The sequence below is a fragment of the Mauremys mutica genome, chromosome 2 (genome assembly GCF_020497125.1).
Source record: "Mauremys mutica isolate MM-2020 ecotype Southern chromosome 2, ASM2049712v1, whole genome shotgun sequence".
Classification (NCBI taxonomy): domain Eukaryota; kingdom Metazoa; phylum Chordata; order Testudines; family Geoemydidae; genus Mauremys; species Mauremys mutica.
In genome coordinates, this window is record NC_059073.1 from 253,576,018 (window position 1) to 253,601,026 (window position 25,009).

The 25,009-nt window shown below is 42.6% G+C and overlaps 1 protein-coding gene across 1 annotated transcript in view; it reads right to left on the reverse strand.

Moving 5' to 3' along the window:
• The window catches only part of ADAM22 (ADAM metallopeptidase domain 22), a 205,948-nt gene extending 193,031 nt beyond the window's left edge, over positions 1 to 12,917 (reverse strand). Inside the window, exons 1-2 of the mRNA XM_045003043.1 lie at positions 12,642 to 12,917; positions 12,076 to 12,236 (exon numbers count right to left, since the gene is read on the reverse strand). Of these exons, the coding sequence (XP_044858978.1) occupies positions 12,076 to 12,236; positions 12,642 to 12,720 (240 nt within the window). The 5' untranslated portion in view covers positions 12,721 to 12,917. The remainder of the gene's footprint in view (positions 1 to 12,075; positions 12,237 to 12,641) is intronic.
• Positions 12,918 to 25,009: the final 12,092 nt, after the last annotated feature.

The window sequence follows — 25,009 nt, forward strand, 5'->3', positions numbered from 1 at the left end:
TCTCATGACCCTCCAGAGTTAAAAAGGCAGCTTTATATAACTGAAATGGGCAAGTCTCCACTTCCTATTGAGATACCCAGCACTTGCTTCTAGCTTTGGAAAATCCTGAGATATTGGACTTTATATTCATGACAACTTTATGTCTAGAAACGTTACTTTAGTTTATTTATAGAGTTTTTTTTATTTAGTTATAATTTTCATCTCCTTCTGAGACCAATTAGTGTAACTTTTGTTGAGGAAAAACTCTTCAGGGGATTTGTCGGTAGAACTTCTGGAAAAGCACTCTTATCAGGAGAGCAGGCAAGGATTAAGGTATGAGAGCGGTGGTGCTTATCTAATCTGCTGGATGTCTTTGAATATATCACTGCCATGACAGATAAGGGAAATTCAGTGGATGTTGTACCCTTAGGTTTTTCAAAGTGCATTTGACAAGGTTCCACATCAGAGATAAAGGGCTAACGCAAAAAATCATGAAATAGAAGATAATATGGTGTGATGAATAAAGTACTAGATTAACAATAGGGAACAAAGAAAAGCCCTGGATGAAAACTTTTCAAGATAGAAATATGTTACAAGAGGATTAACCCAGGGTCAGTTTGAGAGCTTCTAATTATTGTCATAATTATATTAATACAAAACGGTTTTGACTACTATTGAAGATAAGGCTTCTAAGAGAGTAGAAGTGGAGGCAGAGCAAACTGGGCCTGATCTTTAAGACTTTAAGGCCAGAAGGGACCATAATTATCTAGTTTGACCTCCTGCACATCACTCCTGTAATAGACCCCTCATCTCTGGCTGGGTTAGTGAAGTCCTCAAGTCTTGATTTAAAGATTTCAAGTTACAGAAAATCCACCATTTACTTTAGTTCAGATCAGCAAGTGACCCGTGCCCCAGGCTGCAGAGGAAGAACATGGGGGAACATTCCTCCCTAACCTGAAATATGGCAGTCAGACATTGAACATGTGGACAAAACCTACCAGCCAGGCACCTGGGAAATAATTCTCTGTAGTAATTCAGAGCCCTCCCCATCTAGCGTCTCATCACCTGCCATTCAATATATTTGCAAATGGCAGGTATGGATGGGCAATATGCCTTAGTAGGCAACTTTGTCATATCATCCCTTACATAAACTTTTCAAGCTCCACCTTGAAACAAATTAGGTTTGTTTGCCCCCACTGCTCCTCTTGGAAGGCTTTTTCAGAACTTCGCTCCTCTGATTGTTAGAAATCTTCATCTAATTTCAAGCCTAAACTTGTTGATGGCCATTTTATATTCATTTGTTCTTGTTCTTAATTAAAGTTAAAAGAAAAAAATTAAGGGACTTGTGCTTATTCTCACTGGAGAATACGCCACTTTAAGGTAACAGAGACTTTCAAAGCACCTTCTTACTAAATGTGTTGTCAGCTCTTGGGCTAGATCCTGATTAAGTAATGCTGAGTAATGCCTTACTCTGCAAAGAGTCTAATTGAAATAAGGCTCAACTCAGCAGGAATAAGGGTGGCATAATACGGTCCATCTTCAGAGTCAAACCACACATTACAGATGAGTAGGAAAATACAGCCAGTAAAGTTATTGTAAAGGTCACCAAAAGGCACTGTCTATTGGCTCATTCCCAGCAGCTATGCCTAATATGCTAACTTTCCTTGATTGGATCCAGTTTTCAAGCTGCTCTGTTGTATGCTCTATTAGTCAAATTGTTCTATCACTAATTGGCTTTTTTCCTTGCTTTCTGCTTACCTTTTGTCACATACTTATACATATTTTTAACAATAGGGAACATACTTATACATATAGATATATAATTAATTTTAGTAGATATGGTATTAACTTCAATTTCTAGCACAAGAGCCACTTTTTCAGAACTTTCTGTTATAGCTACTATTCCAGAAAACATTTCAGAAGGTGGCAGAGAATGTATATTATACAAACACACAATATGGTTTGAAAAGGTCCAGTCCGGCCTGTTTGCTTGAACATAACGCTACTCGCCTACTTTTCCTTCTTTTTTGTTTGACTGTAAAGTTTCTGCAGAAAATTAAGTTTCCCCTTAGATGAGTCCTCCCACTAGAAGACTGAAAAGATTGTGCAGGACTCAGACTTCCTGCTGTAAAAATCCCCACCTCAGTGAGATTGAAGCAGACAATTCTAAAAGAAGCAGACAATTCTAGTCTCCTTTGGGCTCATGATACCTGTCACAGCTCCCTCGCTTCCTTTAAAAAGTTCTCCCCACAGCCACCAATGATTCCCTTTTCTCAGGTTTGTATAATATACAAAGATGATTTCAGGAGTGCCCAGCAAGCAGCAGCTGTAACCATAAAAACCCCATCTGCCTTTGTGTGATATGCTCCAAACAGTTTTCTGGTAGTTCTACAAGCCATCCCAGAAACAATGAGAAAACAAAAAGGAAAAAACAGACAAAATTGCTTCCCATCTGGAAGCTTTGCATCTGCATAGCTGGCAAACTGATGTCATGTTTGAAGCAAAGATGTTGATACTGAAAAATAGAAGAGATCATGCCCAATGAAGAGATATCCAGAGAGGGTCACTGCAATCTTCCTATAGATAAAATGAGGATTTGTTAGCTCATGGCTTGACAACTTCAGATGTCAGATCCATTACATGCAAGCTTGTTAGATCTCCTTTGTGTTGTTTTTATTGAGAGGATACACACACATGCACAATCTGTTGACCCCAGTGTTTGCAGTCTGTAGGAAGTAGAATGAAGGAAGTTTATTCAGGAATCAAAAAAGACCATTTCAGCAGAAGGATGAGAACAGCAAATACAAGATTGAAAATATCATCTATAATCCACTGTCACAGGGTGGGCTGTCCTATTTAGATAGTTGGGCTGAGCCCCACCAGTGCCTAGTTATCCATCCCCAGGTAACGGATATGAGCTTGGGCCAGTGGTTGGATGGGGTGTCAAGGATTATCTGAAAGTAGCCGGGGGGGGTGGGGTGGGGGGGGCTTCCTATAAGCAGGAGCCTTCTCTATCAATGAGAAAAAGGAGAGAGATCTAGAGGGATCCAGGTTCAAAGAGGACTCGGAGAGGAACTCTCCATACCAGCCAGAGGTATGGAGCTACCTGCAGAGGGGAAGGAGCAGAAGCCTTAAAGGAGCAGCAGACTGAAAAGGGAGACACTTGAGGAAATGCCAGGCAACAGAACCTGCATTTTGGAAAAAAATGTTGAGCCCAGCAAGAGGCTGAAGGAACATGGGAACTGGGGGAAATACTTGTTTTGACTTCAGTTGAGATTTGAACTGTGAGGTTCTTGTAATAAACCAGACCCCACAAAGGAGTGTTATTTGACTCACATGAAAGACTGGGTGCAGTTATTGAGAAGTCCAAGAAGGTTAAACTGAGGAAGTGGCAGGGTCCAGTGACAGATCGGGCAGGTCCTGATTGCACCCTTTTCTTTGGAGTGGCATTTTGGATTTAGATATGTAACAAGCAACAAGCAAGGCTAGTAATGCAACTAGCTACATGTTAACAGAACATATTATAACTATGACAATATCTGTAATGCAAGTCACCTCTAAGCAACATGAATGTAGTGTAATAAGAAAATATCTGCAGTATGGGCCTGTAAGTATGTTATGTGAAATAAGAAGTGGAAGAGAAATGTTGGGCTTGATTCTGAACTCACTGATACCAGTGTAAATCATGAGTGATTCTACTAGAGTTAGATCTGGGCTCACTCCCTATCCAGCTTAGATCTGATAATGCCAAAATATTATTATGACGCACATGGCAGAATAAGCAAAGACTGAAAAAAGACTCATCACTTCCTATAAGTCTTACTGATCTCTAATCCTCTCAAAGCCTTATATGATGCATGTGTGTGGATGCTTTATGAAATTAAGGGATGGTTTCTGGAGTCAATCCTTTTCTTTTCCTCCGCTGGCAGTAATGTGATAAAAAACCCACAGTGCACAGATTTAATTGGGATTTGGACATCTAAATCCCTTAGGAGCCTGGGAAAATCCCAGGCCTAATATGAAACGTTACAGGAATATGTGTTCTAGGATAGTAATTTTCACAATATGAAGTGGACTTAGGTTTTGGGATACTGTTTTTAAGTAAATTCATCTGTTCTTAATAGAGAATCTGATCAACGAGGAGGGAATTCTCCTGAAAGAAGTTTGCACAGAAAGGGTATTTATAGAAAGATGGCCAGAGTTAGACTATAAAATAAAAATATGCTATATCATTAAAATGCCAAACACACTACTTGCAAGTCAACTTTAATTGGCAAAAGTGCACATCTGGCAACCCTGTCCACATCAGAACTTCAGATATCAAAGGGTAGAATCCTACTGAAGTTGTGCTGCCCTTGCTGCAGGCTGAGATCTATAGAAAGTTTTGGTTTCAGCACTTTTTTCCCCCTTCTTGAGGGCAGAACTTGCACCTAAACATGGTATTGCTATTTTAATTAAATAAATATCGTTCACATATTCATGAAGAGATAAAGTGATTGCGTTTATGCTGTTCATATGTGTATGTTAAGGAGCTTCATCAGAGTCTAAAAACAGTAAAGTACTGCACATATTTTGCCAAAACCCACTCAGCTTTGTTTTATTGTGGGGAAAGGAGGCTGAACCTGGCAGCAAACTGAGTGGACACATTTCTTAGCTGCTATAGTCTTAGTCCAGACTTAGCCTTTGTTTTGCCCTAAGTTTCATGATGGATTTATTGCAAACTGTGTCTGTGTTTCTACCAGAGCCATCAATTACTGGCCAATACACTGAAGGGGACAAAAGAGAATGGAGAAATCAGACTATTTTTCACCATGTGTCTCTTTCCAGCAGTCATTGCCTTGTCACTCCCAGAATCTTGCACGTCTTCTTTAGCCTACTCTACAGTCAGAGAGCTCTGTTAATAACTAACTATTAGTTACTAACTGTTTGAACTACTTGACATGAAAAATGACAAAACAGACTAATCTGTCAACATCAGAACAGAAAACAGAAAGGAAGACAAATACATTCTTTGTTGCAAATTCTTCACTTGACTCCAATTATATGAGATTAGTATTATGTATGTGTATTATAGTAGTATCTAGAGATCTCAATCAAGGATCAGGGCCCCCTTTGTGCTAGGCTGTCTATAAAAAGTCATAAGATGACATACCTTGCCCCAGAGATCTCCCAATCTAGCTTTATGACAAGATGCAGAAGGTGGGTGAAACAGACAAACAAAGTTAGATAGGACGAGGTAACTAAATCTAGCACATTGTTATATAGCGGGCAGTAACCTACTAATCTACAATAGGCAGAAAGCTCTCAGATATCAATGGCACAAGATCAAACCCTAAACAAATACAGAATTCTACAGGAGATTTAGAATAGTTTTGAAATCTAGATGGTTTGTTATCTCTCAGATTATACTCTTTTAGAGCCACTATATCATCAAAATCACTGGCTGGCTAAGGAACTGTTGGTATCATCATTTAGATAGATCTTCACCTTTGACTGATCTTAAAGCTCTGAATGGTGGAGGTGAAATTCTCCAATGGTTTTAGAGCCAGCACACAGCCCTTCACATGACAGAAGATATGGGAAGGGAGTGCATGGGGGGAACTGAAAAAGTATCTGACCCACAGGGTATTCTGTGTACTCCCATATGTGCCACAGAAAGAGTCTCTGCCACACACGTCAATGTGGACAGGCACAATGGGAATTTGGGTTTATAGAGATTCTGTAGCCCTGAGAACTCCTGCAACTGGTGCGGAGGGGTGGTAGCCACTATCTCAGCTCATAAATTAGGCTAGCAGCTGTCAGAGAAGAAACATAGCAGCCCAGGTCTCCAGTCTCGGCTAGGAAGTGAAATTCACCTCTCAAACCACAGCACTCTGCCCACACAGAGCCCCACCATTCAGGCTCTCAGTGGGTGGAGTGAATTTCAACGTGACCTTTCAACTGTTTATTTTATTATTTAGCAACAGGACTATTTCTCAAGCCACTGATGTAGTTAAAATGCTACAAGACACCAATAGCATGCTTTGTTTGTTGTTTTAGGTCAAATAAACTTTGTACAGTTTTAAAAGATTGCTAAGAGGTAGTGTTTTAATTGTCTTGTTGTAGGCTTTAGTAAATGATCATTCCTAAATGCAGGCTTTTTGTGCAATATTGTTTAATCTTCTAGAGTCTGTTCAGAACAAATGAGGTGGAGTGGGGAGGGAATTGTTATTTCTTTGTTAACTCTGCATTTTTATGTGGAACATAACACACTGTTGACCACAGAAAAGCATCAGAGAACTCACAATTCCTCTGGAGCCTCCTATAATATCAACAGGATGGTCATGTCATAGGGAAATACAAGGTTATTTCTACCCTCTATTAGAAGATACTGTACCAGCGTTTTGTTTTGGGTTTTTATTTTAAATAAAATATCTAGAGAGATTCTGGCCTCGTGAAGACAATGGGGTCCTGCTGCAGGAAGAACAAAACCCAGCATAATTATTTAATTAATAATTTCTTAAGTGCCCTTTGCTATGTTATCAGGGTGCATTGATGATAATACATGGCACCCTCTCTTGCACCTTTCATCCAAAAGTCCCAGAGTACTTTAGAAAGATAAACAAATTAAGCATGACATGGTAGTTACATATTATAGTCCCCATTTTGTAGATGCAGAGATTGAATTACAAAGGAGTGAGTTCTTGCAATGATAGAATCAGAAACTGAACCCAAACTTCTTGGCACACAATCCTGAGCCCCCTTACATCTGACCCCATTCCATCCTGTAGATCAAAATATTACCAACATCAATATATGGCTACCTAGAATAGGCAGTACTAATTGCCATCCTGCTATTTACAACGTGCCCATCATCTGGATGAAAGTTTCCATAGCTCTCACATGATCAAGGAAACATTTTGACAAATATTTGCCTGGTGCTATGCTCTGAAGACCAACAACCTGGGGCATTGTAGTTAGAGATACATGGATACATACATTAGGTTGCTCTCACCAACATAGTGGCCCCTGGCATTAGGGCACTATGTTTCAGGGGACTTTGCCTCTTTTGTGCTGCCTGTTGACCACTTCTTCAGCCCTGTGATAGCCTGTCTCCCTCTGAGTCTTCCATGGCCTGGCCCTCCAGCCAGGTCACTCTTCAGTTCAGCTCCCTTCCAGGGTAATAAAAAATCCAAATGATCATTTATCTGACTCTCTTGGGCTACACTGAGGTTCTCTGCTTCTTGGCCCCTACTCCCAGACCCTGCAGGGCTTCTCCTATGCTACTTCATCCTAGCAGGTTTTCCTCCTCATGTCTGGGACTCTGGAAGCTTATCTCAGGGCTGTCTCTGTTCCTTGTAGGACCTAGTTCAGGGCTCTCCCATGGATTCCTGCCCTGTTCCCTGTAGGCCTTCCAGCCTATCTTTTCCAGGCCTTCCCCATGAACTCTCCTTGCTCCTCTCTCCTGGGTCTTCCCCTCCATTGAGTTCACAGCTCTATTTAAGGAGTTCTCTCCCTGATCCCCCTCAGCTGGGGTCTCTCATTAAGCTCCATCACACCCAGCTGGATCACTAGTTTCTAGATCACCAGAGAGGCTGAGGAATAGCTGCTAAGTCACAGGCAAGGCTGAGCCCAGCTTGCCTTAAAGGGCTAGCCAGCCTTTGACAATCCTCCACTGAGGACACCCTGCTGCCACTCCTTAAGAGCTCAAATCTAGGGGTTCCCAGTGAGTGGCTATATGAGAACTGTGATTTATTTATTTCTATTTTTGTGTATACATATTGTGCATATTACACCATGGTTCAGAGCCAAATAAGCCCTGGTGAGTTAAACACAATATGACAATTAGCTGCAGAAACTAGGTTTTTAGAAACTTGGACAAAACTGAAACTGTAAATCCATCCCCTCCTGGCTGCCTTTGCCCTCATTCATCCCTTTCTCTCACCCTTCCTTTTGACCTCTCACTCTCCTGTTGCTCCATCCGCACACAATACAAGCATGCTGTGATTCCTTCATCCTCAAAAGGCCATCTCTTTACTCCATCTGCATCTCAGCTGCCTCCATTCTCTTCTTTCCCAGGACTCCAAACTCCAGTTTAGATCCCATCTAGCGCAGCTTCTGCCCTTTCCTCTGAACTGAAACTGTCATAAGGTCATTAAGGACCTCTCATGGCCATATCTCAGAACTTGAACTCCATCCTTACCCTCCTTGACATCTGACACTGCCTTTGACACTGTCACTCATACCCTCCTTAATATCCTGTCCTCCTTGGACTTCTGTATCTTCATCCTCTCCTTGCTCTCCTAATACCTTCAGCCTCTCTTTCTGTAGGAAAAGAAAGAAGAACTCAATCTCTGTAGGAATCTCTATTCTCTCTATACCATTTTGTTGTGCAATCTCATTCACTCACATGATTTCAGCTACCATCTTTATCTTTCTGGTCCTGACCTGTCTCCCTCAATCCAAGCCCAAATCTCCGCTAAACCTCTGACATCTACTCCTGAACATCTCAATAACATCTTAAACAACATGGTTAAAAACAAACTACTTATATTTCTTCCTGTACCCTTCCCCTTCTCTCCATTGTTACTATCAATAATTCCATCAACCTCTCTGTCACTCAAGTCCATAATCTAGGAGTCATCTTTCACTCTTCCCAATCCCTTAACCCACACATCCAGGCTAGGTCCAGATCTTGCAGCTTTCTACTCAGTTCTGTGTTTAAGATCTAACCTCTTCTTTCTATTAACACAGGTAAAACTTTCATTCAGCCTTAATCATATCCCATATTAATTAGTATAACTTCCTCCTCTCTAGCTTCCCTGACACCTATATCTCCTCATCCCTCCTATCTTTAATCAATTCAAACACAGCTAAAATCATCCTCCTTCTCCAGTGTTCTTTGATCACATCACCCCCATCCATACCTCCTCTGGCTCCCCATTTTCCTTTCCCACCACATCTAGTACAAGCTTGTTGTCCCAACCTTCAAGACCTTACAAAGCTCTGCCCTCCATACACATCTGCCCATCTTTTATGTTGTCCCTATGCTCGTTACTACTGCTCTGCCAAAGAGCCATGACTGCCTCTCCTACAACCACTTTGGTGCCTTCTTGAATGCTGCCACTTATGCATGGAAAGTCCTTCCTGAATTAATTCATAACTAATCCTTTCCTTCAAGTCTTTGCTCAAGACTCATTCTCTTTCATAACTCTTACAAGAAACTGGCCCACTAGTCATGGATAGAATGAATAACAGTCAGAAATAAGTAATATGTATCTAATAATAATTTAAAAGTATATATACAAATTGTATTTATTTTGATTGTGTCCTTGTTCTCCAACCCTTTATATGTCACTTGTCTTCCTAGACTATAAACTCTTTCAGGCAGAGACTGTTTGTGGGTGTGGACAGTATCTAGCACACTGCAGGCACTACCAGAAGGCACTTAATAATTCAATAATAAATGTATTATGTAATTTTATAAGGTACTTAACTGTTGCTGAGCCACTAGGTAGAAGCCAACCCAAAAGCTAACTCCGTTAGCTGCAGTTTTGGTAGGTGTTTTGGCAGCGGTAAGGTAAAGTTTTATTGTGGGATGTTGCACCATAATAGCCAGCACATTGAATTGTCCAACTGCAATAATACACTTTTCAGACTTTATACTGCTGCAAAAATACTTTCCAAACAGGCAGCTCCTCAAAGCTTTCTTTAAGCAAATGTAACAGTGCTGCAGATCATATGTTGTCAAGATGACTCAGAACTCCGGGATGAGGCAGTGCAATGCCCTTTTCAATTAAGAAGCACCCATCCTTCTATAAGAAAACTATATAAAAATCAGTGCATTGTTTTGGTGTGTTTATATTCCAAACGTTCCTTCCCATTACTACTAATTACTGATTCCTTCAGTGGGGCAACAGTCAATACTATACCATGGGAAGGACTATGAGTATATCAGGTAGCAGAAAGAGGCTTATTTATGAAGCAGGAAAGCTTCTAGTTGCACACTGATATTTTAGCAATCAGCAATGGTGGGAAGAAAATAGATCACTTAACATCATTTTTTAAAGCTTGCCTCAGTGAAGAAACTACACTGAAAATACAATTCAACTTTGTATGTTGTTAAGTCAACAGATATTTCTCTTGTGAGTGAAAAGAATGAGATTAACATTGCATAATAACTTGTCAAACATGGATGAAATGTGACATCAAATTTTTCAGGAGCATCAAGGTTGGTAAATAAAAGATCTAAAATCATATGTATGGAAAGACAAAGACTATTCAAGAAACTAGGGAGGCATGTTAGTCTCCAGTTTAGGCAGAGATCCAGGCCACTATTTTGAACTGTAATGTTGTACTTGATTGCAATTTTAGATATTTGTAACAGATGTGGCATGTGCTGTTGCAATATGTGAAGGGTTCAAAAACTTCAGGGGTCCTCAAGTGACTTTGAAATGCTGAGACAATTTATTCGATTTTTTAAATTATACACGTTTTGAAAGCATTGTACTATATCATGTCATAAATATAGTCTCAGCACCAGGAAATTCACATAGGATGAAAATAAATGATCATACAGGTAACTGAATGTGCTATGAAAACACAATGTATTATTGAGTCATACAAAGAGAACACAAATTGCCAGAACTTCCTTCAAAGTTTGTCAGAAGAAGAAACCAAAGAATGTAAAAATTCACTATGTATGCATTTTGGATGGAAAATTAAGCCTACCACAATCTTGGATTGCAACAGTCACCTAGAATGCATATTATTCCAGGATCTTAGTCTATGACAACATGTTCTGAGAAACTTTTTGTAATATTAGGTAAAAAGATATCCATATCAAAACACATAGTATATTTAATTGGATTTACACTGACTAAAATTATTTCCATTAGTATTAGTTTTGTAGTGATAGTTTATATATAAGTGGTTGCACATTAGTACCTAAACAGTGAACCATTGCAATCTGTTTAATTTTTTATATTATCAATTACTGAATTTTTGTTTCAATTTTAATAAGTATGTCCATGCTCATTAAACACAATCATAATGCACAAAATTCATTCAAAAACTGACATTGCACTAATTTACTGCTGTGAATATTTTTTCAGCAGCGTTGTTTATTTATTTAAATGTTAATTTATTTCTTCCTCTTGGTGAATTTAAAAAAAACAAACAAGCAAACAAAATCAGCCTTTCTATACAAATCCTCAATTAGATTAAAAAAAGCTAGAAATCATCTCCAAAAAAAGCACCTAGGGACCATTTCAAATGAAGAGAAATAAAAAAGGCAACGGAACTATCCCTTCAATTTCTGGATTAATTTTTATAGTGCTGCAGTAGGATTACTGTCCCCTAGGACCCACAGGAAATGAGATATGCATCTCAGTGAGAAAACATTTTAAAATAAATACTGCTTTTATCTGATGTACTTGGTACCCTCGTGGTACATTCCTCTGTCTGTATTACAAACACCTTTCTAAACACAATTTCTTACTTTTTCTGTGAAAGTGATTCTCTCTGTGCTGTTTGTACAAAGGTACTGACATGGCACTAAATGGCATTGCAGAGTAAAACAAAGCTTTTCTATTTTAAAAATCTGAGTTAAATGCACCTATATTCTTAAAGGCAAATGATCTACCTAACGTCAGACTGTCACTGATGCAGGAAGTTGGAAGACGCACATCTTCCCGGCATTCATAAATCAGGCGCACTCAGTGAACATGCAGTAAAGGATCATTTGGTCTATTGCAATTGCCTGTACCTCAGCGAAGGGGCTACGTAGCTATGAAACCCTACCATACCAGCGTCACCCCTTCTTGCTATTGACTAAAGCAGAGAGGGTCACTCTCAGCAGCAGGAGGGTTTGGGGATGACCAGTGCAATGTTGATAACTGCATCCTGTGTACCTCATTGGTGGCTTGACTGCAAAGCCCCCTCCCCCTTTGCTGTGATTTCTATGCATGGCGCAGCATCATACATGACTAGCATTTGTAAAGAGCCCATTTCACCGAAGACACGTCTCCGGGGCAACAAGACACCAAATACTCGGCTGCCGGCTCCCACCACTTCAAAAGCCCGAGCCGATCGCGAGAACCCAGCCGCCCTCCTGACCTGCTTCCGATCCGAGCTGCTGCTGACCCGAGTGTTGAGCACCCCGTGCCCAGTCTGGGTGCCGTCTTCCGGGCGGGGGATCAGGCGGAGGGGGACGATATTCTGCCTCTCCAGAAATCGGTTTTCAGCCCTTCTCTCCATCTCCGTCAACAAGGCGGCTCCTCGGGGAGGGAGAAATGCACACGATCACCCCGCTGGCCCCGCTATGCTACGCTGTGCTCGCTACAATTACAAACACCCCCCATCTCTCTCTCGCTCTGCGTGCAAGGGGGGAATAGTGTCTCTGAGCCATGCTTATTGCTCACAGGGCACAGAAAGGGCACGATGTGGTGCGGGCAAGATCTCCATCTTAATGGGGCCTTTTAAAAAATGTACCTTACACATTCCCCCCACCCCCCAACACATAGACATGAAATGTAGCTCGTGTTCGTAGCAGCTGCATGATGTGTTAATTGCACCGGTGTGGTTCCTACCATGCACCTGCCAGACACATAGTTACCATTGGAAAGGGTAAGCCCCCAATTAAAGGTCATTGCATGCGGCAATCATAAACGGTGGTAACTTACCTGCCTGCCTGGAATGAACCAGAGAGAAGGTCCCCAAGGCACAGAGCATCAAGGAGAGCGTGTAAGCAGCCGGCTGCATGGCTGTGTCCTTCAGTTCCCCCCACCCACCCGCCTTGGAAATTATCAGAGACAGGTCTGCATGGTCCAATATTGAGCAGATTTGTGCTTTCGCCCCCTCTGTCCTGTGTGTTCTATGTCCAGCCGTGCATTGCTGCTGCTCCCTCAGTACCGCATTGTGTTTTACTGGCTTCCGTTAGCCTTCAGGATCTTTTACTGCATTGGATGGTTTGCTGTAGCTTAAATGAATTCATGCTCCTCCCATCTCTCCTCATCCACATTCAGAGCCCTCTAGTAGAGAGACTATATCAATAGCCAGCTAGGCTTCCTGAAAAATCGCTCTCCAGGACTTTGGAGAGGGAAGATGAGTGAGTGAGGTTAGCTGGGAAATGTAGTTATTAAAGCCCTGCACTTTTAAGGACTTTTAAAATTATACTGGTCAGAGCATTAGAGGAAAGAGTATAAGGCACAAACTTGTCCCAGCAGGGGTGCACTCAATAATCTAGTAGGTTATTTTTATCTCTATTTTCCATGACCCATGTATTATTACTGACATGCCACTTTGCATTTTGTTTAAAATGTGTCAGTTGCTGAGATTCCTCTTTGATGGGTTCCCCTGGGGTGCCACCTGGAACTGGGGTACCACTGAGCCCTCTGACCCAGCAGCCTGGGCTCCCTCTCACACTATGCTGCTGTGAGAAGCTGCAAAGATCTCCAGCTGCACTTTCACCAGCATTCACACAAGTAGGGACACACCCAGCTGCAGTTACACACAGGCTCTCAAACACCAGCTTCCCAGCCTAGGACCCCAGAGCAGTACCATCCTGCCCTGGTCAAATCTGGCCAGTTTATGGGTTTAATACCTGGTCCGCCTCTCCCTTAATGTGAAAAGAACAATGCACACTTGTGGTAACCAAGCAGAGATTTTCCCCAAGCACTCCAGTCAAAGCTTACTGGTTTAGATTAAAAAATACAATAAATTAGATTTTAAGTGATAGGAAATAGATCAAAGCAGATTACCTAGTAAATAAACAAAACGCAAACTAAAGTCTAAGACACTAGAAAGATAGGATATGAACTAGCAAATCCTCACCCTGGCTGATGAGACAGGTGGGATGCAGATTCTTATGGGACAAGCTGCACTTGCTTTACAGCTTGGAATCTTCAGGTCTTTCATACACAAGCTAGAAATCCCTTTAGCCTGGGTCCAGCACTTCCCCTAGTTCAGTCTTTGTTCTTCAGGTGTTTCCAGATCTCTTCTTGTGTGGGGAGTGAAGAACCAAAGATTACATCACTCTATAGTGTTAGCATATGGTGGGAACCCTTTGTTTCAAAATTTGGTTCCCAGACCAGTTTGTGGAAAAATACTGACATCCCAAGATGCACTCCAGAATCATGTGGCCTGGTCACATGACCTTGTAGAGTCATAGCAGCCATTACTTACAGGCTGTCTGGAGGGTTCTCAGGAAGGCTCACCAGGTAGGAGATAAGCTTCTTCTAAGGCCTATTGTTTTCCCTAATGGCTCATTGCCCTGAATAGACTCTTCCCAACCAGCTATCTAGACTGAAAGCATCTTGTCTAGTGGGCATTACCCAGGTGTAATTACATTTGAAATACAGATACATAGTCAATATTCAGAACTTCAGATACAAAAATGATACATGCGTACAAATAAGATCATATTCAGCAAATCATAACTTTTCAATGGCACCTCACATGACTTATCTTGCACAAAATGCATCATAATTGTCATTATCATAATAATATGACTATGAAGAATATGGGGTCTAGAATGTGGAGTGCAGCGTCACATCCTCGATCAGGAGAAAACCAACACCATAAACCATACTCACTAAACAGGTAAAGAATGGGTGACCCTTTTTGTGGAATTTAGTGGGACCTCTGTGCTGGATCACTATCTCCATTTTCTCCCTTCTGCTTCTCCCCCATCCTCAAGAGTTCCCATCCTTAACTATTCCCTGCATTTTCCCCCCTTCTCAGTATGCCTGTTTCCTCCTGTTCTGCCCCCTTTCCTCTCTTTTAGTCTGTTCTCTTTTCCTTCTTGCTGACTCCTGCTCCTGCAGAACACCCACAGGGAATTTTTAAAATTGCATACAGAACAATACTGTTCACATTAAAATGTACTGTGAGGAACCTCAGGGTGAAACTGAAAGGTATAAAGAATTCCTCGTACTATAATCCTGGCATACCCAGGAAAGCATCTACATGTGTGACTCATATTCTACACTCCCACCCACTAGGAATTGTATGGAAGTATTAAATTATTGCAAAATGATTTGACAGTCTTCAATGGATCCATTTTTCAGAGCTTGACAGGATTAGAAACTGCATGAGAAAAAGAAAACCAACACTTTCCAACTTGGCAAAAGGCTGACAGTGGGGTACCCTTAAAATGACCCAAAATTGAGATTAGCCAAAAGAAGACTGTCAGGAACTTCAAAGGGACCTAACTAAGCTAGGTGACTAAGCAACACAGTGGCAGATGAAATTGCATTGACCAGCTATGACGCTTTGGGATTCAACCCAGACCAGTAAGGCATGTCACTGCCTGCCCCAGAACTCTGGTGCCAAGCATGCAGGTCATACCCTGGCTTCCACCACCGTTATTTTTTGAGAAGTGACCCCAACACCTTTCCAATCCTGAACTTCCCTCAAAACTGTCACCCTGCAGTGTCTAGCCCTCTAACTGAACATTTACAGAAGTGATTAAATGTGTTGCTCTTTTAAATAGACAATACATCGCAGCTCATTAATTTAACTGGGGGTTGACAAACACTCATTTCAATCACCACTGGTTTATAGTAACAGTCAAACAAGTTTATTAAACAAAAATTCATAGGTTTCAGTGATACCAAGGATCAGGAATGAAGATATAAAGGACTTCAAACAAACAAAAGTAAAAAAATACTCTTCTAAAGACTAATACTTAATGCCAGCAAGTTACAAGCTTTGCTTAAGCAGGTTTCTCACCTTATTCAGTTCCAGAGACCAAACCCCTTGGTTGAAGGACCCAATGCTCTGTGATTTCAAGAGCTCTGGCCCCTTGAACCTCTCAAGTGATGGATACCCAGACAACACTTCTTTCTCTTGCTGGGGAGAAGACACCATTCTGTCTTCCCAAAGTTAATTGATCCGCCTTCAAGAGATAGGATGTCCTCCTGGGGGTGGAGTCTCTATCACCTGTTGAAATAGTTTCTTAACAATCTCCCACAATTCTCCAGGTTGATGGCTTTGTTCACCCTTTATGTAAATATACCTTCAGTGTCTCTGTCTGATGTCGAGGTAGGTTAGACAGCAAATATACATTCCTCTGTCTAGGACAAACTGGACTTACACTCTGTGTGCCAAACACATTTTAAGAACATAATTCTAGGACATATTTATAACATTTTGTACATGCCTCATACATACGTCATGCAAGAATATTAATGATCAGTGAGTTATTAGTTTTCCAGTGGTATATTACATTTCCCATGATATATTTGGGTTTATATCATGACATCAATGTGTTAGGTGTAGTAGGTAGGACAGGCCTCTCACAGAGTAGTGAACCACCATTGGACCTCTGTGTCATATGAACACAAGGTAATAAACATTGGAAGGCACAGTGTGATGAATCCAGTAAACAGAAAACTGATGTTAGTCACCTCTATTTCAAGGACAATGTTGACAATCATAGTTTGTACTAATGGGTCTCATACATGACTCCATTGACCAATTTGGGAAGAACGTTTACCACACTGGCCACAGAGCCATTTGCCTAGTTGTGCTGATTGAGCTGCAGGTTGTTTTGGCGCCAGGTACTATGCTTCCATCTACCCAACATGATTCTTCTCAAAGTCTTGGATGCACACCCATATAGGTGTGGCCTCATGAAATAAAAATCAATCACTAGATGCTCAATGGTCAAGTCAGAAATGTTTATTTTGCCTCTGATAAGTCCATGTGTGGAGGTGGTGGAATCAGGATCAGAGTCCACCCTGCACATCACCTTCTGGCCAGATAGGAGTAGGCGGAAACTCTATGGAAATACTGTGACCCAGGAAGTCACCTGGCACTTTGGGTAAACAGTGGTGGTATGGCAAACCAGAAGCATCAGGGAAGCAGGATGCAGGGAGAACAGCCCACAGAACTGCATGCAGAGCAGGCTTGAACAGAAGCCAGGGAACCCCAGGGGGAACAGTATGTGGGGAGGGAGTTGATGGGAGTGATAGTTTCTTGTTTTGGAGTGAATCCCTGCAGGCCTTTGTGGCCACCATAGTGGCCCCGATAACAGAGCTCACCACCACCTACAAGACAATCTGTAAAGTCACCTACAAAACCTAGCAGCTGAAGTGCCTTCAGAACTTGCTTCAGAACTTGCAGAACAAGGTTGCATTAACCTTGGCATGCTACTTGTATCTTAGGGTCCAGCAGTGAGCAGCTATAATAATTACACTATATTGAAATATTCATACATATTGCTGGGTTCTAAATGACCTGTAACCATTCAGGAAAAAGACCAGAGGTGGTCACTATGGACAGTTCCAACGAAAACTGCTGCTCACGATACATTGGTAGACAGAAAAGGAAACAAAATGATAGGCTGTATAAAGAATGAGTCAGAAAATATAATCCTATTATATAAATCAATGGTACATTGCTGTGCTCCAGCACGGTTTAGGAACTACACCTGACATGACACCTCTGCCACCTCCTCTTCCAAGCACCCCAGCCTGCCAGACTTGCACTGACTCCCCTCCTGCAGAGTACATAAGGAGATAAAGCATCTTAGCAGTTCGTTTTTGCCTTCTGAGTAGGTGATCGCTCCTCACAGTTCAGTGCTGCTGATAGTATTCTCACTAACTCCTTCTCTGTCTTTTTAAGGTGGCAATAAGGGATCTGGTGAAGGAAACGCAATGAACTTCCTTTTATGGGAATGAAACAGAACAATATGCAGACTGGGAAGGGGCAGGCAAAACATGGCTGGACAAGCAAAAGATGGCCGAAAATAGACAATGTGGACAGTCTGGTGTACATGGAAAATTTCTTCATCAGCTGGGGTGGGGGTAAAAGGCATGTTATGTGGCAAGCTGTGTGGCCACATATTTGCACTGAGCAGGTGACTCTGCTTATACTCTACAAGCAAGGAAGAACATTCACTGGGAATGCACTCTAGGTGTATGGTTACTTTTCACAAAATGTGACAGATCCACAAGCTATCATGGGGACCAAGTATGTGGTAGAATTAAAAAAGACAGTTTTATGGATAATGAGGACATCCAGAGTTACAATAGAAAGAATTAAAAAATAGTTTGGAATGTTATAAAACCTGATGCCTCCAATGTATAGGGGTTAAGAAGAAACTTATTTCAAATATGCCCTTTAAAGTATGTGATACTGATCACCAGCAGAGACTAGATACAGGACTAGACAGACCATTGGTCTGATCCAGTATAATTTTTTTACTTCAGCTACCATTACCACTGTCCACATCACATGGCATAGGTTCACCAAGCCAGCACCAGCATAAAGCATGGGCCATTTATAGTGACTACTACAAACCCCTTGGTCTAGTTTCTGTCACAGAAAGGTCAAAGCATTGGGGTGAGGCAGGGGTGGTTGTATACACACAACAATCCCTTTGTAGACCAATTATGGCCTCAGCTTTAATTTAGGTAACATGAAACACAATCTCTTTAAGAATAATATTTAGTATTTGGAGATACAAACCAAATGCAAAGAGGAATATTTATAAAAATGTGTTTAACAGAAGTGCATAAGACAGATTCCTTAGCTAAGCATGAATTCTAATGGTAGAGATTTAAACAAGCTAAAGAAATCTTTTAAATCATATTCTCTGTCACTAAAGGAACCACAGAACTCCCATCTGCATGTGTGTACTCATCCTTTTCTGGTGTGTAAAGTGGAAGACATGACAAGTTTCATCCTCCAAAAAGAACTCTTCCTCTCTATTGTGCCTCTTTACAGTTAACCCCCCTGGGTCATTTGTGAAGTCTGCCAGGAAACATTTCACATGTTTGTTTACCTATGTTGCCCCATTGGTTGTTGAAGCTCTTCAAGGCTGTTCAAAAGTATGTGTGAAATCTTTACACATCTGAGCAAACAATAGTTGTTATATCTCATAGTTGAACACTGATGTGGACTTCACCCAGTGAGGGGAAGGGAGGTGTCAAGCTAAGGGTCCCCTCACACAAAAGCTATCTTAGCAAGCTTTGTTAGGCTGATTCTTAGTATTTTATCCATTGTCTTGCTGGCCCAGCACACACAAACTTGGGTGGTTTTTTTTTCTTTACTAGGTTGAAAAGTTCATTCTAATCCATCTTTATATAAGCATGTATTAATATATGCTTTCCAAAGCTGCAACATCTCCACAGCCCCTGAGACACGAGGAACACATACATCACTGTCTATATATAGCAAGAGACATTAAAGTTAAAAACATCACTGGTTGACGGAGGAATCTAGAATAGGTAAATAATGTGATTTTTAGAAATAAAAATAGCCATTGATTTACTCCAGATATTAAGGAGATTGTTTTGAAATTAGAATGAATTACAAGTACTGGTTAATTTCAACATTTTTCAGCTATAATGTTTTAAATTTTTTACTTCCTTTCTCCCCATAGAAAATATGAAAATTAAATAGTCCAAATAACATGAGTAGACCAAAAAAAAACAAAAAAAACCAACCAAAAATCAAGAAAAGACATATTCTAAGATCTAAGTATGATTCCCGATAGAAACTTTTGTGGTATACAGTTTACTGGTGTTGAACTGAACAGCAAGAAATCTCAACTCTGATTCTAACCATCTGAATATATCTGGGATTCAACAAGTTAATTCCATTATCTTTGCACTGAGTGTTTAATGTAGTAATTAATGAGGGTAATATATTCAAGCCCCTTTAACTAATGGATTGTAGGGCCACAATCCTGCTCCCAGAGAAGTCAATAGCAAAACTCCCCAAAGCAGGAAACCTAAAATGAGATCTGTTACAACTTCTGGCTAGCAAAATAACTGACACAGTAGAAAAGAATAAATATGCAATATGTTGGAGCTCCTTAAGGAGGACTCAGAAAACACAGTTGTAGACATTCTGGTTGGCAGAGAAAAAATATCAAATGAGTTGGAAAATGGCCACGTAGAGAAACTGCCGAAGACAGGAGACCTCAGTGTAAAAACAAGTAAAATGCTTACTGGTATATGCATTATCCTAGACAGACTAAATTAAACAGTAGATTAAAGGCTATGACAAGAACAGGCAGAGTTCAGACAGGAGAAATCATATATAGATAAATAGTAACAGTACAGATCATAGAACTGTCAATCAAATAGCAGTCACACTCTACATCAGGGGTCTCAAACTCAAATGACCCCGAGGGCCGCATGAGGACTAGTGCATTGGCCCGAGGGCCGCATCACTGACACGCCCCCTTGCTGCCCCTGGCCCCACCCCCAATCCACCCCTTCCATGAGGCCCCGCCCCTGCCCTGTCTCTTCTCCACCTCCTCCCCTAAGCGCGCGGCTCCCCGCTCCTCCCCCCTCCCTCCTGGAAAGTGCTAAGCGCCACCAACAGCTTTTTCAATGCACTCTTCCAATCCTTGAAATATGTCACGTCCCGTTGTGATACCCTTCAGTGGCATTAAGTCTAGCAATTCTTCAGTTATATTCAAATTGCAGTCCACACCTCTAATGAACACTGCACACTGTGCGGTATCTGATACATCTGTACTCTCATCAAGAGCAATTGAAAATACTTCAAAGTCTTTTGCCATTTGAATCAATTGTTTTGGCACATTATCAGCTAAATCCGTTATCCTGCAGGCAACTGTATTTGCAGACAAGCTTATGCCTTCAAAAACTTTCTTCCTATCAGGACATAAAATTTCACTGGCCTTCATAAGACATTCTTTTATGAATAAGCCTTCTGTAAAAGGTCGCGATGATTTAGCTATCATTTCGCTTATCACAAAACTTGCTCTTACTGAATCTTCGCTAGACTTGTTAATCCCTGAAAATAAATTTCTTTGCTTGGCAAATGCTGCTTTAAGTTGCTGAACTTTTTCCTCTCGGATTTTTCCGGTGAATGCATCATATTTTTCACGGTGCATCGTGTCATAGTGCCGACGCACGTTATACTCCTTGGGAACAGCAATCGTTTGCTGACAAATAAGGCATTGAATTTTATCTTTTACCTCTGTGAAAAAAATATAAATTCTCCCATTTGTCTTGGAAAACTCTCTTTTCTTCCATGAGTGTTCTTTTTTTTGACGAAGTCATTTCCAAGCAGTTTTAATAAATATATACACTCAGTAATGCACCTCACTCAAAGGACAAAACACGCACTTAGATTTACTGCCTAAGGCTCTGGGAGGGAGTTTGGGTGGGGGAGGGGGTCTGGAGTGCAGGCTCTGTGCAGGCTCCAGGCTGCGGCAGGGGGTGGGGGTGCAGGCTTTGGGACGGAGTTTGGGGATAGGAGGGGGTGCAGGGGTGAGGGCTGTGGGGCTGAGGGTGAGGGGTTTGAGGCATTGGAGAGGCTCGGGGCATTGGAGAGTCTCAGGACGAGGGGAAGGGCAGCCTGCCCTGGCCCTAGTGCAGGGGGGCGCTACGACCCTGCGGCAGCAGGTGATGCCGGAAGCCGGCATAGCGGAGGAGGAGTGGAGTCAGCGTGAGCTCCCGGGCAGGCTACCGGGCGGTGAGGGGGCAGCAAGTGGGGGCTGGTAGACACTGGGGGGAGGCGCGTGGGGGCGGCAGGTGGGGCCAGGGGAGAGACCCGGCCCCAAACATTGGGGAGCAGCACGCGGGGAGCTTAGGCACAGAAAATAACTCGGGGAGGGGGCGGGGGTGAGGGGAGTTTGGCGGCGACAGGAAGTAACTGGGGGAGCTCCGCGGGCCGCAGGGAAGAGCTCCGAGGGCCGCATGCGGCCCGCGGGCCGCATGTTTGAGACCCCTGCTCTACATGAATTTCAGAGATTTCCAAAAAGCCATTGACACAGTAGCTAGAACAGCCTTATAGACATTGCTACACCACTATGGAATCCCCAAGAAATTTGCAAATATTATCCAGAAGTTCTATGTAAATATGACATGCCAAGTAATACATAACAGCAAACTGACTGAGGCACAGCTGGCTCCCAGTCTGGTTGCTAAGCAACCCAGCAAGCTCAGCTGGGCCTAATAAGACCCCTCCAAACAGTTGCACTTCCTGATTGGGCAGAGGAGCCTGCAGTCTCCTATTTGATCGCTGCAGGAGCAGTACAGCTGCTGCTTAGCGTGTACCATACCTACCGTGGTGCTTACCCTGTTTCAAGCCCTTGCTCCCAGCCCAGTTTCTGCCTTGCTCATAGCCCTGCCCCACCTTGTACCTACCCACTTCTGATTTCTGGCTCCAACTCTTGGCTATGTCCCTGTCTACGACTTCAGCTTAGGCCAGGGGTCGGCAACCGGTGGCTCCCGGCTCGCCAGCGTAAGCACCCTGGCGGGTCGGCCCGGTTTGTTTATCTGCCGCGTTGGCAAGTTCGGCCGATCGCGGCTCCCACTGGCCGCAGTTCGCGGTCCCAGGCCAATGCGGGAGGCAGGAAGCGGCGCGAGCCGAGGGATGTTCTGGCCGCGGCTTCCTGCCTCCCGCATTGGCCTGGGCCCGTGAACCTCGGCCAGTGGGAGCCGCGATCGGCCGAACTTGCCGACGCGGCAGATAAACAAACCGGGCCGGCCCGCCAGGGTGCTTACCCTGGCGAGCCGGGAGCCACCGGTTGCCGACCCCTGGCTTAGGCTTTGGCTTCTGACTCTGGTTCTGACTTTTGGCCTGGCCCCTCAAACCTGACTCCAGCTTCACCATTGGACAGTACCTGTGCTGTCCTGGATGAATGTATATATGACATAACTGGAATATGTTTTATGTTACATATGCCATGTAACACATCTATGTAAAGGTTATGATCAACTGAATAAGTTCAGTTGATGCATGTGTCATTATTGTATTCAAAGTTATGAATATTGGCTGTATACTTGTTTGATTTTAAATAGCATTAGTAAGGCATTTGGTCAGCTTCTTTAGGAAGGAATTTGCAAGTTAAGTGCCCAAGCAAGAAGCACGTAACAGACAATGGATCTTGGAAGGCTCCAATCCACATAAGAAGTCTACATGAGGACGTTCAAGGTAGCATCTGAACCATGGCTGCTACCTGTAAGTTCTGAGTCATGCATGGAAATGTGACTTGCCCATGTGACTCCAAAACTTCATCTTGTAGCTGGAATTCTACATAGGGAGAGGGTGAGGAGTATCCACCCACAAGAGAAAAATCTATTTAAACCCCTGGGAGACTCCTCCATTTTGTCTTCAGCTGGCTCAAGAGACAGCAGTTCCACCCCAAAGGATACCTGAAAGAAACTGAAACAAAGGACAGTAACCACAGGGGATGTGAGTGACTGCTGGACCCAGACTAGAAAGAGACTAGTCTGTAAAAGGAAGCTTACTGGAACACCTCTGAGGGTGAGATTCTATCTGTATTCAGTTTTCTTACTGTATTAGGCATAGACTTGCATGTTTTATTTTACTTGGTAATTCATTTTGTTCTGTCTGTTACTACTTGGAACCACTTAACTCCTACTTTCTGTATTTAATAAAATCACTTTTTACTTATTAACTCAGACTATGCATTGATACGGGGAAGGGGGGACAATCAGCTGTGCATCTCTCTATCAGTGTTATAGAGGGCGAACAATTTGAGTTTACCCTGTATAAGCTTTATACAGGGTAAAACTGATTTATTTGGGGTTTAGACCCCACTGGGAGTTGGGCATCTGAGTGTTAAAGACAAGAACACTTCTTAAGCTGCTTTCAGTTAAGCCTGCAGTTTGTGGGACGTGGTTCAGACCTGGGTCTGTGTTTGTGGCCGGCAAGTATGTCTGGCACAACTAGGCAGGGTTCTGGAGTCCCAAGCTGGCAGGGAAAGCAGGGGCAGAAGTAGTCTTGGCACATCTGTTGGCAGCCCCAAGGGGGTTTCTGTGATCCAACCCATCACAGGGTCATTATGACCTATGTGTTTAGTAGAAGTTAGTTATAAAAAGTTCAGATAATAGAGAGTATTTTGGAGCAGTCCTCAGGAGCCATCCTGGGAGAGAGGTGTTTTCCTGACATCTTTACTCCCTGGCAAGGAGGCATTTGGCCAGCGCTGACCTGTCATTGATTACTCAGTACCATCTCAGAATATACATAAATATCTGGGCTGTTCTAAACCTATTGCTTATGTCTGTGTGTGCTTAAATCTAATAAACTGCAGTGTTGGAGAAAAATATGTTTACTTGAATTACTCCTTGATCAGACAGAATCACTGAGTTCCTGTTGCTTTATTCCTTACACCATCTGGAGTGAAATAGTTAAGTTGCCCCTGCTGAGGGTTCTGATAACCCCAGGTAACACCCGATCCCTGGGTCTTTGCTTGTCATTACCTGAACAGCCACCACAACCACCAGTAGGTAGACCAACCATGGTCAAGCAGCTTACAATTTGAGTGCTCCAGCCCCGGAGACTCTTGGAGAGGCAAGCAGCAGGCCAAGCCACACTTAAGATTCTTGTCAAATACCTGGAGTTTGCCAGGGCATTCAAAAAACAGAAGGTGGACTTCCTACCACACCACTGCAGTTATGAGTGCACTACTGAACTTTGCCCAGGAACAGAGGTTTCCTTCAGATGCATTTATGCTCTCTCTTAGGCCTTGTCTATGTTACTGCAGTAAGTCAACCTAAGTTACGCTACTCCAGTTACATGAATAACGTAACCGAAGTCAATTACCATGGTGTCTATACCATGCTGTGTCGACGGGAGATGCTCTCCTGCCGACTTACCTTGTTCTTCTTGGGGAGTTGGAGTAAAGGACTGACCAGAGTGCTCTGCGACTGATTTCGCAGGTCTTCACCAGACCCGTTAAATCGATACTGCTGCATCCATCGCGGCAGTGCCTATCTACCAGTAAGTGTAGACATGGTCTGAGCCAGAGCTGCAAGCCCTCCAGGAATATCTAGAGGAACACCCACAGAAGGGATTTATTTGTCCCTCCACCTCCCCAGTTGGTACCCTTATATTCTTCATAGCCAAGAAGGATGGCTCTTTCCAACCATGCACTGATTACCAAGCACTAAATCAAATCGTGGCACACCTCTGATATCCCCTTTTCCTTAATGATGAGCTTGTGAAGAGACTTCAGTCAGCCTGGACCTTCATAAAATTAGACTTGTGTGGAGTGTATAACTTTGGCAGACTTTGGCCACACTATGAGTAGAACACA